Below are 15,859 nucleotides of genomic sequence, written 5' to 3' on the forward strand. Positions count from 1 at the left end.
GGGTGAAAAAGCGAGACTCCATCTCAAAAAAAAAAAAAAAAAAAAAAATGAACAAAATCTCAGAAAAATGTGGAACACTGTCAAGTGAACATACCCTAATGAAAGACTAGAAGGACAGAAAGAAGCAGAAAAATATTTAAAGAAATAATGGCTGAAAATGACATAGTAAATAAAAGCGGAAGAAACAGTATAAAAATGGATAAGAAAAACCAAAACATCTTACTTTTACTAATTTTTATAAACCTTTTAAAGTTTGCACATGTAACACTATGAGGACCTTTGGATACTTACCTGTTAAAAATTCTACTACACAGGCCGAAGCAGGCAGATCACCTGAAGTCAGGAGTTTGAGACCAGCCTGACCAACATAGTAAAACCCCATCTTTACTAAAAATACAAAAATTAGCTGGGTGTGGTGGTGTGCGCCTGTAATCCAAGCTACTCAGGAGGCTGTGGTAGGAGAATCGCTTGAACCTGGGAAGTGGAGGTTGCAGTGAGCCAAGATGGTGACACTACACTCCAGCCTGGGAGATACAGCAAGACTCCAACTCAAAAAAAAAAAAAAAAATCTACTACAAACAGAGTTATTTTAATTAACAAACAAAATTTTATATATTTACTGTGGGCAACATATTGTTTTAATACATACATGGTAGAATGACTATAGCTAATTAACATATATATTACCTCACAGAGTTATTATTTTTGTGGCAAAGACACTTTACATTCACTCTCAGCATTTTTCAAGAATACAATATATTGGTTGGGTGTGGTAGCTCACACCTGTAGTCCCAGCACTTTGGGAGGCTGAGGTGGGAGGATTGCTTGAACCCAGGAGTTCAAGACCAGCCTGTGCAACATGGCAAAACCCCGTCCTTACAAAAAAAAAAAAAAAAAATACAAAAATTAGCCAAGTGTGGTGGTGTGCACCTGTGGTTACCAGTTACTCAGGAGGCTGAGGTGGGAGGATCACTTGGGCCAAGGAGGTTTAGGCTGCAGTGAGCTGTGATCACACCACCACAATCCAGCTTGGGTGACAAGAGTTATACTCTGACTCAAAAAAAGAAACAAAACCACACACACACACACACACACACACAAATTACTATTAATTATAGTCACCATGTTGTAAAATAGAATTCTTGAATTTATTCCTCCTACATAACAAAATTTTGTATTCTTTGATCAACATCTCCCCTACCACCCAAGCCCATGGTAATCCCATTCTGTGCTCTACTACTATGAGATCAACTTTTTTAGCTCCTATATAAGTGTGAATATGCAATATTTGTCTTTCTGTGCCTGGCTTATTTCATTTCAAATAAGGTCTTCCAGGTTCATCCATGTTACTGCAAATGACAAGATTTTGTTCTTTTTTATGGCTGAATAGTATTCCATTGTGTATATATACATTTTCTTCATCCAATGGACAATTAGACTGACCCTGTATCTTGGTTATTGTGAATAATGCTGCAATAAAACATGGGAGGGAGGGCAGATATCTCTTCAACGTACTGACTTCATATTCTTTTTTTTTTTTGAGATGGAGTCTGGCTCTGTCACCCAGGCTGGAGTGCAGCAACACAATCTCAGCTCACTGTAACTCCACCTCCTGGATTCAAGCAATTCTCCTGCCTCAGACTCCAGGGTAGCTGGGATTACGGGAGTACAACACCACATCTGGCTAATTCTTTATATTTTTGGTAGAGACGGGGTTTCACCATGTTTGCCAGGCTGGTCTCAAACTCCTGGCCTCAAGTGATCCGCCTGCCTCGCCTCCCAAAGTGCTGGGATTACAGGCATGAGCGACTGCGCCTGGCCTTGACTTCCTATTCTTTGGATATATGTCCAGTAGTGGGACTGCTGGATCATATGGTAGTACTATTTTTAGTTTTTTTGTTTTTTGAGACAGTTTTGCTCTTGTTGCCAGGCTGGGGTGCAATGGCATGATCTTGGCTCACCGCAACCTCTGCCTCCCAAGTTCAAGCGATTCTCCTGCCTCAGCCTCCCAAGTAGCTGGGATTACAGGCATGTGCCACCACGCCCAGCTAATTTTTGTATTTTTAGTAGAGGCAGGGTTTCACCATGTTGGTCAGGCTAGTCTCGAACTCCTGACCTCATGTGATCCACCCACCTTGGCCTCCCAAAGTGCTGGGATTACAGGCGTAAGCCACCACGCCTGGCCTATTTTTAGTTTTTTTTTGGTGTTTTTGTGTGTGTGTGTGCTTTTAGCAGAGACAGGGTTTCACTATGTTGCCAGACTGCTCTCAAACTCCTGACCTCGTGATCCACCCGCCTCGGCCTCCCAAAGTGCTGGGATTACAGGCGTGAGCCACTGCGCCCGGCTTATTTTCAGTTTTTTAAGGAACCTCCATTCTGTTCCTCAAAACAGCTGTACTAATTTACATTCTCACTAACTCTGTGATTCCCTTTTCTTCACACCCTGGCCAACACTTGTTAATCATTTGTCTTTTGGTAATGGCCATTCTAACTGGTGTGATATGATATCTCATTGTGGTTTTAAAGTGTGTTACCCTGATCATTAGTGTTAAGCCTTAATGTTAAGCAGTTTTTCATATACCTACTGGCCAGCCAGTCTTCTTTTAAGAAATGTCTATCTGGTCCTTTGCCTTTTGAGACATGCATCTCACTCTGTCCCCCAGGATAGAATGTAGCAGCGTGATCTCGGCTCACTGCAACCTTCCCTTCCCAGGCTCAAACCATCCTCCCACCTCAGCCTCCAAGTAGCTGGGACTACAGGTGTGTGCCACTACACCCAGCTAATTTTATCTATTTTTTTTTTGAAACAGAATTTTGCTCTTGTTGCCCAGGCTGGAGTGTGACGGTGCAAACTCGGCTCATGGCAACCTCCGCCTCCCGGGTTCAAGCAATTCTCCTGCCTCAGCCTCCTGAGTAGCTGGGATTATAGGCGCCCGCCACCGCACCCAGCTAATTTTTTTTATTTTCAGTACAGGTGGGGTTTTGCCATGTTGGCCAGGCTGGTCTCGATCTCCTGACTTCAGGTGATCCACCCACCTCGGCCAACCAAAGTGCTGGGGTTTCAGGCATGAGCCACCACGCCCGGCCAATTTTATCTATTTTTTTGTAGAGACAGGGTTTCACCATGTTGCCCAGGCTGGAATTGCCTGTTTTTTAATTGGGTTGTTTTCTTACTATTGCATTCTTTGAGTTCCTTATATATTTTGATTATTAACCCCTTATCAGATGTACAATTTACAAATATTTTCTCCCATTATGTAGGTTGGCTCTTCATTCTGTTGTTTCCTTTGCTGTGCAGAGGCTTTTTAGTTTTGATGTATTCATTTTTTTCTACTTGTTTATTTTTGCTTTTGTTGCCTATAATCAGGATCTTTAAAAAACAGCTCTTTGATATGAACAGCTTAGAGATGTGATCCCAGAATCTGAATTTTTAATTAGTGGATAAATGATAAAAGTTTACTTCACCAGCAATTTTACCATCAGTTTCTCTTTTGTAATGTGTATTTTAAGGGCCATATTTCATTAATGATCACCTGTCTGTAGTGCTAATCTTCAAAATAGAAAACAGAATTTGTGTCATATTAAAAATATTAGTAATCTACCATATAACTTACCAAAACATCTCAGAAATTTTATTTTCTTTTTTTGGAGAGGGTCTCACCCTGTCACCCAAGCTAGACAAGCTAGAGTGCAGTGGGGTGATCACAGCTCACTACACCCTTCACTTCCTGGGCTCAAGTGATCCCCCTACTGCAGCCTCCCAAGTAGCTGCGACTACAGATGCAAGCCACGACACTCAGCTAATTTTTAAATTTTTTTGTAGAGACAAGTTATCACTGTGTTGCCTAGGCTGGTCTCAAACTCCTGGGCTCAAGCGATCTTCCCACCTTGGCTGCCCAAAGTGCTGGGATTATAGGCATGAGCCGCCATGCCTGGCCCAGAAATTTTAAAGATAGAGTTGACCTTATCAGTGATCAGAAGAAAGGATTAAACAGTAAATATCTACTTTGATACAATGAAGCGTTTTATCTTATAGCTTTTGTAAGTACTGATACTTAAAGTGTTTAAAATGTTGTGTATTCATAGGCAAAAATAATGTTTATGCAGTGGACATGATGAATCTGTTGGTCAGAATCCAGATATCTTTCCTCTCCTTGCCAATTTTTTTTAAGATCACTTCTGTGGTATTTCTGCCAAAAAAATACATATCCTGAATCCAATAATGAGGAATCGCCAGACAAACTCAAATTGAGGGATAGTATACACAGTAACTGTCCTATATCCCCCTAAAATGTCATGGATAAGGAAAGACTACAAAACTGTTCCAGATCAAGGGAGACTAAAAACACATGGAAACTAAATCACTAAATGCATCAGGTTATCTTTCATTGGATTCTGGACAAGAAATGGGGAGTTATCATTTATAAAGGAGATTATTAGGGCCGGGTGCGGTGGCCTGTGCCTATAATCCTAGTACTTTGGGAGGCTGAGGCAAGAGGATTGCTTGAGGCCAGCAGTTCAAGACCAACCTGGCCAACATAGCAAGATCCCATCTCTATTAATTAAAAATAATAAAAAAAGATATTATTAGGACAATTGGAAAAATTTGAATGGGGACTATAAAATAAATGGTATTAATGTTAATTTCCTGATTTGATTGCATACTGTGGTTATGAAGGAAAATGTCCTTGTTTTTAGCAAGTGCAGACTTAAGTTTTTAAGAATAATGGGATATCATGCCTGCAATTTACTCAAAACTAGTTTAGCAAAATAATACATATATGTGCATGCTTATAAAGAGAGAATATAATTAGGCAAATATGGTAAAAAAATGTAACAATGAGGAAACTTAGTGAAGGATATACAAGAATTTTTTTGTACTATTCTTGCATCTTTACATTTAAGATAATTTCTTTTTGTTTTTGAGACGGAGTCTCGCTCTGTCGCCCAGGCTGGAGTGCAGTGGCGCGATCTCGGCTCACTGCAAGCTCTGCCTCCCGGGTTCATGCCATTCTCCTGCCTCAGCCTACCGAGTAGCTGGGACTACAGGCACTCGCCACCATACCTGGCTAATTTTTTATATTTTTAGTAGAGACGGGGTTTCACTGTGTTAGCCAGGATGGTCTTGATCTCCTGACCTCGTGATCCACCCGCCTTGGCCTCCCAAAGTGTTGGGATTACAGGCGTGTGCCACCGTGCCCGGCCTGAAATAATTTCAAAATAAAGTTTAAAAACTAGTGGCCGGGCGCAGTGGCTCGCGCCTGTAATTCTGCACTTTGGGAGTCTGAGGTGGACAGATCACTTAAAGCCAGGAGTTCGAGACCAGCCTGGCCAACATGGTGACACCCCACCTCTACTAAAACTACAAAAAAAATTAGCCGGGTCTTGTGGCACATGCCTGTAATCCCAGCTACTTTGGTGGCTGAGGCAGAAGAATCGCTTGAATCTGGGAGGCGGAGGTTGTGGTGAGTCAAGATCATGCCATTGCACTCCAGCCTCGGCAACGAGAGTGAAACTTCGTCTCAAAAAAAAAAATAAAAAGTTTAAAAACTAGTGTAATCTTTTTTTTTTTTTTGAGACAGAGTGTCGCTCTGTCACCCAGGCTGGAGGGCAGCGGCGTGATCTCAGCTCACTGCAAGCTCTGCCTCCTGGGTTCATGCCATTCTCCCGCCTCAGCCTCCCGAGTAGCTGGGACCACAGGCGCCCACCATCAGGCCCGGTTTTTTTTTTTTTTTTTTGTGGGTTTTTTTTTTTTGTATTTTTAGTACAGATGGGGTTTCACCGTGTTAGCCAGGATGGTCTCGATCTCCTGACCTTGTGATCCGCCCGTCTTGGCCTCCCAAACGGCTGGGATTACAGGCATGAGTCACTGCACCTGGCCAAAAACTAGTGTACTCTTAAAGCAATTGGCAAGGAGAAGGGCAATCTCTGGATTCTGATCAACAGATTAATCATGACCACTGCCCAAAAGTTATCCCATTTTTGCCTATGAATGCATAACATTTTCAAAACTTGTGCAGATGTATACTGCCACAGGCATAGATAATGTTTGTGGCATTATAATTTCATAACATAGAAATATAATGAAAATATACTATTAATAGGCATTTTTGTAATACTGAAATCCACCAAAATATCCATAAGGTTAAATAAAATGTTTATAAATTGGAAAAAAATGAGTTAGATTGCTGCTCTGACATTAACTTATAAGATATGAAAGGCTATCCACAGTAAGTGACATAAGCGAATTAAAGCTTGCCTCATTCTGCATGTTTCTACATTCACAGAAGAGTATCTGGAAGAATTTACATTAACCTGTCAAAGCAACCTGTGGTTGTAGGGGAAGTACTCTCAATTTTTACTTTAGAAACTTTTTTTTTTTTTGAGACAGTCTCACTCTGTCGCCCAGGCTGGAGTGCAGTGGCCTGATCTTGGCTCACTGCAACCTCTGCCTCCCGGGTTCAAGGTTCTCCTGCCTTAGCCTTCCGAGCTTCCGAGTGGCTGGGATTACAGACGCATGCCACCATGCCTGGCTAATTTTTTGTATTTTTAGTAGAAACGGTGTTTCCCAGCCTTGGCCTCCCAAAGTGCTGGGATTACAGGTGAAAGCCACCGTGCTCGGCCCTTCATATATTTCTATATCATTTGATGCTTTTTGTTTTTTGAGACAGACCTCACTTTGTCACCCAGCCTGGAGTGCAGGTGTGCGATCTTGGCTCACTACAGCCTCCACCTCCTGGGTTCAAGTGATTCTCCTGCCTCAGCCTCCCGAGTAGCTGGGATTACAAGCGCGTGCCACCACACCTGGCTAATTTTTGTATTTTTAGTAGAGACAGGGTTTCGCCATGTTGGCCAGGCTGGTCTCGAACTCCTAACCTCCAGTGATCTGCCTGTCTTGACCTTCCAAAGTGCTGGGATTACAGGCATGAGCCACTGGACCTGGCCTGTTTGATGCTTTTTTTAAAAAAAAAACAACATAAAGGATCCAGAATTATCTGGATCAAAAAATAAAAGGAAAAAAAGTATCTCACTGCATATAGCAGTAAGTTGGCCCACAAAAAGATACTGCTATAAAACCCTACTTCTGGCCGCATGCGGTGGCTCACGCCTGTAATCCCAGCATTCTGGGGGGCCGAGGCAGGCAGATCACAAGGTCAGGAGATCGAGACCATCCTGGCTAATATGGTGAAACCCCATGTCTACTAAAAATACAAAAATTAGCAGGTGTAGGGGCGCGTGCCTGTGGTCCCAGCTACTCAGGAGGCTGAGGGAAGAGAATTGCTTGAACCCAGGAGGCAGAGGTTGTAGTGAGCCGAGATCATGCCACCGCAATCCAGCCTGGACAATAGAGTGAGACTCTATCTAAAAAAAAAAATAAAATAAATAAATAAATAAACCCTACTTCTTAAAAGAAAAGAAAAACCTATGTTATTACCTTGATTTCTCATTGGAATGGTTAGTAGAGCAAGGTATGGCAATAGCTGAGTTTGGAGGCATAAAGCTGGTAGGCAGAAGTCAGGAAAAAGTGCTTTTGCTGCCAGGCAATTTTCCCGATACTGTATAGAAAAGAAAAAGATGAAAGGAAAAATGAAATTAAAAATATATATTCCTAGACAAAGTAAGTTTATTATATAAACTTACACGATAAGTTTATATTAACTTGTAGGTTTATATGCCACAAATATACTTTTAATAGCTTATTTAAGTAGTCCTTTGTAGTTTTTTTAGCATTGTTTAATAAAGTATTTTACCTACACAACTATTCCACATTTGATAAACAAGAATTTTTTTTTTTTTTTTTTGAGACGGAGTCTCGCTCTGTCGCCCAGGCTGGAGTGCAGTGGCGCAATCTCGGCTCACTGCAAGCTCCACCTCCCGGGTTCACGCCATTCTCCTGCCTCAGCCTCTCCAAGTAGCTGGGACTACAGGCGCCCGCCACCACGCCCGGCTAATTTTTTTTTGTATTTTTAGTAGAGACGGGGTTTCACCATGGTCTGGATCTCCTGACCTCGTGATCCACCCGCCTCGGCCTCCCAAAGTGCTGGGATTACAAGCGTGAGCCACCGCGCCCGGCCTTTTTTTTTTTTTGAGACAGAGTCTTGCTCTGTCGCCCAGGCTGGAGTGCAGTGGCGCAATCTCGGCTCACTGTAAGCTCCACCTCCCGGGTTCACGCCATTCTCCTGCCTCAGCCTCTCCGAGTAGCTGGGACTACAGGCGCCCGCCACCACGACCGGCTAATTTTTTTGTATTTTTTTTAGTAGAGACGGGGTTTCACCGTGGTCTCGATCTGCCTGCCTCGGCCTCCCAAAGTGCTGGGATTACAAGCGTGAGCCACCGCACCCGGCCAAGAATTTTTAAAAGACATTGAATGTATAAGAAAACCAAATTTAAAACTCAAAGGAATTGTTTATGAGCACACACATCACAAAATACAGGAAAATATTTTTCAATGAAATAATTTGTTTTCTTTAGTCAACACAGTGTTATGGTGAGCAAGAGAAAAGCACAATCCCTGCCTTCAAGAAGCTAACAGTCTTAGATAATTTATATGCAGCTACAATGCAAAATTAATGTATATGCTATAAAAGACAAAGCAAGTCAATGAGATATAAATTGCTTAGAAGTCATTAAATTCTCCAAGAAATCTGTTGGAAAAAATGTCCTAGGTAATAAATTACAGGGTAATTTTCAGCTGTATGATTTTAGAACTGGAAGACATCTCAGAGACGACCCAGTCCAGGAGTCACGAATTCAGATATTACAGAAGTCAAGCAGGCAATATAAGTGAATGAACCAGCTGGGGACAGTGATGCCTACTACTCTCATCTCAAAGGGGCAGATGCTACATGGCGAGGTGATTGCTGCTACCCAGAAATATGAGCCACTGTTATACTTCACTTTCCTTTTATTTTTTTTCAGAGATGGGGGTCTCACTTTGTTGCCCAGGCTGGAGTGCAGTGGCACAATCATTGTTCACTGCAAACTCTGCCTCCCAGGCTTAAGCAATCCTCCCAAATCAGCCTCCTAAGTAGCTGGGACTAGGTAGGAAAAACAAAAAAAATTTTTTTCTTTTTCCTGTAGATATGGGATCTCACTATATTGCTGGTCTCAAACTCTTGGTGTGTGCCACCACACCCAGCTAATTTTTTAATTTTTTTAATAGAGGTGGGGTTTCACCATATTGCCCAGGCAGGTCTCAAACTCCTGGGCTCTAGTGATCCTTCCACCTCAGCTTTCCAAAGCGCTCCGATTACAGGTGTGAGCCACTGCACCTGGCCTTTTTTTTTTTTTTTTTTTAAACCAGGAGATTCCAGAAATTCTGAAGCTAGAAATTCATATCTAACTTTTTTTTTTTTTTCTGAGATGGAGGCTTTTTCTATCGCCTAGGCTGGAGTGCAGTGGCATGATCTCGGCTCACTCCAACTTCTGCCTCCTGGGTTCACGTGATTCTCCTGCTTCGGCCTCCTGAGTAGCTGAGATTACAGGAGCGCACCAACACACCCGGAAAACTTTTGTATTTTTAGTAGCGATGGGGTTTCACCATGTTAGTCAGGCTGGTCTCGAACTCCTGACCTCGTGTTCTGCCTGCCTCGGCCTCCCAAAAGTGCTGGGATTACAGGTGTGAGCCACAGCGCCCAGCCGAAATTCATATCTGACTTTTAATCATTAGTCTGATTTTTAAAGACTGGCAATTCATTTTGAAAACTGTGTTGTGTATTTTGTTTTCAACTTGTGTGCCACCAATTTTTTACCTCTAAATAATTCAATCATCTACATTTTTAGCTGTGGAGAGTAAGAACACATTAGGTGAATACCTTGTCTACATACAGGCAAGGCCAAGATTTCTTCTCCTTTCTTTGATTAATTTAAATTGACAAGCTCTGTATGTATTTATAGGTATACAACATGGTGTTCTGAAATATGTATATATGGTAGAATAGCTAAATCGAGCCAATGAACATATGCATTACCTTACATACATATATTTTTTGTGTGTGGTGAGAACACTTAAAATCTACTGTTTTAGTGATTTTCTGTTTTTTTTTTTTTGAGATGGAGTCTTGCTCTGTCTCCCAGGGTAGAGTGCAGTGGCGCGATGTCAGCTCACTGCAAGCTCCGACTGGGTTCACGCCATTCTCCTGCCTCAGCCTCCAGAGTAGTTGGGACTACAGGCGCATGCCACCACACCCGGCTGTTTTTTTATTTTTAGTAGAGGCAGGGTTTCATCGTGTTAGCCAGGATGGTCTCGATCTCCTGACCTCGTGATCTGCCCGCCTCAGCCTCCCAAAGTGCTGAGATTACAGGCGTGAGCCACCATGCCCAGCCATGATTTTCAAATACATGACACATTGTTATTAATAGTCACCATGTTATACAACGTATCTCTTGAGCTTAAAACTTATTCCTCCTGGCCAGAGAGGCTCCGTCTCAAAAACAAAAAACAAAAAAAACTCATTCCTCCTGCCTAACTGAAATTTTATATACTAGGGATTTCTATTTTCCAATCAGCATTCTCAGGTTGAACTAGGGTTTATTTATAATTTTTTTCTTTTTCTTGTAGATATGGGATCTCACTATGTTGCCCAGGCTGGTCTCAAGCTCCTGGGCTCAAGTGATCCTCTTGTTTTGGCCTTCCACAGTGCTGGGATTACAGGTGTGAGCTACCATGCCTGGCCCTAAAGTTTGTTTTTAATTGAAACTGAAATATAACTATGCAGCTGGGCGCAGTGGCTCATGCCTGTAATCCCAGCACTTTGAGAGGCCAAGGCGGGCAGATCACTTAAGGTCAGGAGTTCAAGAACAGCCTGGCCAACATGGTGAAACCCCGTCTCTACTAAAAATATGAAAATTAGCTGGGCATGGAGGTAGATGCCTGTAATCCCAGCTACTCCGGAGGCTGAGGTGGGAGAATTGCTTGAACCTAGGAGATGGAGGTTGCAGTGAGCCGAGATGGCACCACTGCACTGCAGCCTAGGCAACAGAACGACTCTGTCTCAATAAAAAATAAATAAATAAATAAAATATGGCCGGGCATGGTGTCTCACGTTTGTAATCCCAGCACTTTGAGGCCGAGGCGAGAGGATCATGAGGTCAAGAGATCGAGACCATCCTGGCCAACATGGTGAAACCCTGTCTCTACTAAAAATATAAAAAATTAGCCAGGCGTGGTGGCTGGCGCCTGCAATCCCAGCTACCTGGGAGGCTGAGGCAGGAGAACTGCTTGAACCTGGGAGGTGGAGGTTGCAGTGAGCCGAGATCATGCCATTGCACTCCAGCCTGGACAAAAAGAGCAAAACTCCATCTCAAAAAATAAAAAAATAAAAAATAAAATAAAATGTAACTATGCTTTGATTTCAATAAAACTGAACTAATGTTTTCAAATTTTGATGGTTTTTTTTCCCTTAAAAAATTGTATAAGCATTTAAGAGTCACCTTTTTATGTTTTATAAAAACTCAGAATCTAATTGTGGACCTTAGCAACTATTTTATTAAAAATGAAATATTTTTTCCTTTGTTATGTTTTAAAGAAAATAACTGCTTTGAGTTATAATTCACGTACCATAAAGTTCACATATTGAAAGTACAGAATTCTTTTTTTTTTTTTACCTTTTTATTTATTAGAAACCACTGAGGTTTGTGCAAGGGTCGAAAACTTGATCCTCCTCCTTGGCAATGAGCATATCCTCGGGCTTTGTTGGAATGCATCACACCTCTTGTAGCTATAGATGTGCTATATTCCCTGAGTAAAGAGCGTGTCTAACAAATGAGACAAGATGTGAAAGAAAAGAGATTTATAAAAGAGCATTACTGATATTCCTGATAAATACAAAAATACTAACCATATTTTCTATGTGTTCACTTTCTTCAACATCACTACAGCCCTATAAATAACAGCATTATAAATTTATCTAAAGCAAATTCCACTGGGACATATCCATCAAATTAAATGTGTAAACCCTGACTGGATCTTGGACAGGGGTGGGGGAAACAACTTTGAATACATTTTTGAGGCAAATGAGGAAATCTGAATAGGGACAATATATTGCTAGATTAGTGTCAAGTTTCTCTGGAAAGTTAACTTAATTATATAACTAATTAGTTTATGTAACTAATTAGCTAATATAACTAAAATATAATTGAAACTAAAATATGACCATGCAGCTGGGCATAGTGGCTCACGCCTGTAATCCCAGCACTTTGGGAGGCCAGTTATATTAACTAGTTATATTTTAGTTTCAATGGGGTATGATAATGCTATGGTAGTTGCAATAGAACAATGTCCTTATGCTGCTTAAGTGTCACGATGTTCGCAATTACTAATACTTTCCAATTATTCAGCCAGAAACAAATATGTAAATATATAGAGAGATTAAGAAAAAGTGGCAAAATATGCAAACTGCCAAACAAAAGTTAAGGATATGCAGCTATTCATTGTACTATCATTTTTTTCTTCAGATTTTTAATTTGTGTGGGTACCTAGTAGCTATATATATTTATGAATTACAGGAGTGATTTTGATACCGGCATACAATGTGTAATAATTACCTCAAGGTAAATGGGGTATCTATTACCTCATTTATCCTTGGTGTCACAAACAAGTCAATTATACTCTTTTCGTTATTTTGTATTATTATTTAAAACAGCGTCTCAGTCTGTTGCCCAGCCTGGAGTGTGGTGGCACGATCGCAGCTCAACCTCAAACTCCTGGGCTCAAGTGATTCTCCCACCGCAGCATCCCAAGTAGCTAGGACTACAGGTGCATGCCACCATACCTAGCTAATTTTTAAAATCTCTTCTAGCGATGGGGTCTCACTGTGTTTCCCAGGCTGTTCTCAAACTTCTGGCCTCAAGTGATCTTCCTGCCTTGGACTCCTAAAGTGCGGAATTACTGGCAGGAACCACCGCTCCTGGCTCATTGTACTATCCTTTTAATTTATTTATAGGTTGGAAAATTTCAAAATAAGAAAGAAACAATTATTTTAAAAGTTAAGCAAATTCAACTGCTGAGTAATGAAGCTCTGTATCATAAATGGTTTTTCTGTGTCTTTCCTAATTTTACTTATTACTGCTATTTCAATTTTTTAATTTTTTGAGACAAGGTCCGGCTCTATTGCCCAGGCTGGAGTGCAGTGGCGTGATCTCAGCTCACTGCAACCTCTGCCTCCCAGGCTCAAGCCACCCTCCCACCTCAGCCTCCTGAGTAGCTGGGACCACTACACCCAAGCAATTTTCTTGGTATTTTTTGTAGAGATGCGGTTTCATAACGTTGCCCCAGCTGGTCTCGCACTCATGAGCTAAAGTGATCCACCTGCCTCGGCCTCCTTATGTGCTGGGTTTACAGGTGTGACCCGCTGAGCCCGGCCTTATTTTAACATTTATAACACACAGAAATATTAACATATCAAAACAGTGTTGTCCAACAGAACGTCCTGCAATGATGGAAATGTTTTGTATCTGGGCTGTTCAATAAAGTAGCCATCAGCCACATGCAGTTATCAAGTACTGGAGATGTGGCTAGTATGACTGAGGAACTGAATTTTTAATTAAATTTAAATGTAAACAGCTACATGTGGTTGGTGGCTGTTGTACTGGTAAGGGCAGTGTTAAGATGTTAAGAACAAAATACAAATTTTATGGTAAATAGTTTCAAATATGTAAAAGAAAATTTTAAAAACTAGCAGAAAGTATAGCAACATGTACAGTTCTTTCTCTTGTATCTACTTCTTAATGGTTGTCATATTTTGAGTATGTATTAATTTTAAAATCAGAAAATAAGCTGGGGCTGGGCATGGTGGCTCACTCCTGTAATCCCAGCACTTTGAGAGGCCAGGGCAGGCAGATCGCTTGAGCTCAGGAGTTCGAGACCAGCATGGGTAACATGGTGAAACCCTGTCTCTAAAAACAAAGAAAAAAAAATTAGCTAAGGATAGTGGTGCTTGCCTGTAGTCCCAGCTACTCGATGGGGGAGTGCCTGAGGTTGGAGGATCGCTTGAGCCCAGAAGGTCAAGGTTACAGTGAGCCGTGTTTGTACCAATGGACTCCAGTGTGGGCAAAAAAGTAAGATACTGTCTCGAAAAAAAAAAAAGAAAATAAGCTGGGCATGGTGGTGTGTGCCTGTATTTCTAGCTACTTCGAAGGCAGAGAGGAGAGGATCCCCTAAGCCCAGTAGTTCAAGACCAGACTGGGTAACATAGCTGTGGATAGAGCCTCTTCTCAAAAAAAAACCACCATAACACAAAACCAGAAAATTTAGAGACAGGAGTGGTGGCTCACACTTGTAATCCCAGCACTTTCGGAGGCTCGGGTGAGAGGACTATCTGAGTCCAGGAATTTGAGACCAGCCTGAGCAACATAGTGAGATCCTGTCTCTATACACACACAGAAAAAAAAAAAAAAAAAAAGAAAATAACTTTAGAAACAATTGGTGCTATATTATCAGCAGAAAAATCAGATTTGCTACTGAAGCTTCATTATAAACACTGAGTTGGTCACATTAACTTTAGCATAGTTATGAAGAAGAGTCACATAAAATAATGTCAGACAATTAGGGATAAAAGTAAACTTTCTTTTCTTAATTCTAAGGAAATACTATAAACATAAACATTTTAAGTCAACTGGTCTTACATTCCAGTCACCACTGAGGATATCTGCAAAACTTAGAAATTCACTGGCTCTCACAATATCATCAATTTCCATGAAGAAATCTATGTAGTTTTGGTGAAGATATAAATTAAATAAGTCTCCAGGCATGTGTGACATTTCTACTACCTCCTATAAAAAGAAGCATATATACATAAATTTGGTAAAAATGCAATGGTCAAATATATATGCACACAAATAATATATCCTTTGTAACCTGTACTGTCATTAAAGAACTTACCTCAGGTTCAACAAGTAATGTATCCCGTTCATATTCTGATAAATGAGAGGGCAACCGAGGTGAGTCTAATTCTGTTAAAGATGCTCCTATAAAAAATTTCTGGAATTATTAAAGATAATACCTTCTTTATAATTATATAGCACCTCTCATTTGAAGAGTTTGAAAATTTTAGACATATAATACCAACATAGTAAGCAAACTGTTAAAAAATAATAAATAAATAAAAAACAACTGGAAGCAAGCATCCATTTTTTCCATATTAGCAAGAACTAAATTAACAATTCTGATGCTTAGATTATGGCTTCTCTAGACTTAAAATATTCCATTTCCTAATGCACTCCCATTTCACCTTTTTCAGCTTTGGGTTGCTTTCTTCCCTTGGTTTCTCATCTCAGTACAGTGGTCTTTACTCTTTTATTTACCATGTAGGAAGATGTTGCTCTCTACACGAAAGAATACGAATTCCATTCACTAATGGAAGAGACGATAAAACGTATGTTGGGGAGGAAAAGAAAGGAGAGAGGCCGGGCGCGGTGGCACACGCTTGTAATCCCAGCACTTTGGGCGGCCGAAGCGGGTGGATCACGAGGTCAGGAGATTGAGACCACGGTGAAACGCTGTCTCTACTAAAAAATACAAAAAATTAGCCGGGCGTGGTGGTGGGCGCCTGTAGTCCCAGCTACTCGGAGAGGCTAAGGCAGAAGAATGGCGTGAACCCAGGAGGCGGAGCTTGCAGTGAGCCGAGATTGCACCACTGCACTCCAGCCTGGGCGACAGAGCGAGACTCCATCTCAAAAAAAAAAAAAGAAAGGAGAGAAAGAAAAGAATCAGGTGGGAATAGTCACTTAGGTTCAAAGTAAGAGGATCCAGTAACAGAGGGGTGTCCTCACTGCCACCTAAGTGATGCCCATTTTTCACAAATGGTATGAAGGTTTCCATTTAGAAATCCCAATTTCTTTCCTTTAGGAAAAGGAAAGA

The 15,859-nt window shown here is 41.2% G+C and overlaps 1 protein-coding gene across 9 annotated transcripts in view; it reads right to left on the minus strand.

Annotated features, from left to right (window-relative positions):
• RAD17 (RAD17 checkpoint clamp loader component) overlaps positions 1–15,859 on the minus strand; it is an 84,956-nt gene that overhangs the window by 7,818 nt on the left and 61,279 nt on the right. For all 9 annotated transcript variants that reach the window (XM_055252996.2, XM_055252989.2, XM_063623179.1 and 6 more), the window contains 4 exons: positions 14,882–14,967; positions 14,626–14,772; positions 11,608–11,757; positions 7,436–7,556 (listed from right to left, as the gene is read on the minus strand). In XM_055252996.2, coding sequence (XP_055108971.2) covers positions 7,436–7,556; positions 11,608–11,757; positions 14,626–14,772; positions 14,882–14,967 — 504 coding nt within the window. The remainder of the gene's footprint in view (positions 1–7,435; positions 7,557–11,607; positions 11,758–14,625; positions 14,773–14,881; positions 14,968–15,859) is intronic.

Source organism: Symphalangus syndactylus, chromosome 18 (genome assembly GCF_028878055.3).
Source record: "Symphalangus syndactylus isolate Jambi chromosome 18, NHGRI_mSymSyn1-v2.1_pri, whole genome shotgun sequence".
Taxonomy (NCBI): Eukaryota; Metazoa; Chordata; class Mammalia; order Primates; family Hylobatidae; genus Symphalangus; species Symphalangus syndactylus.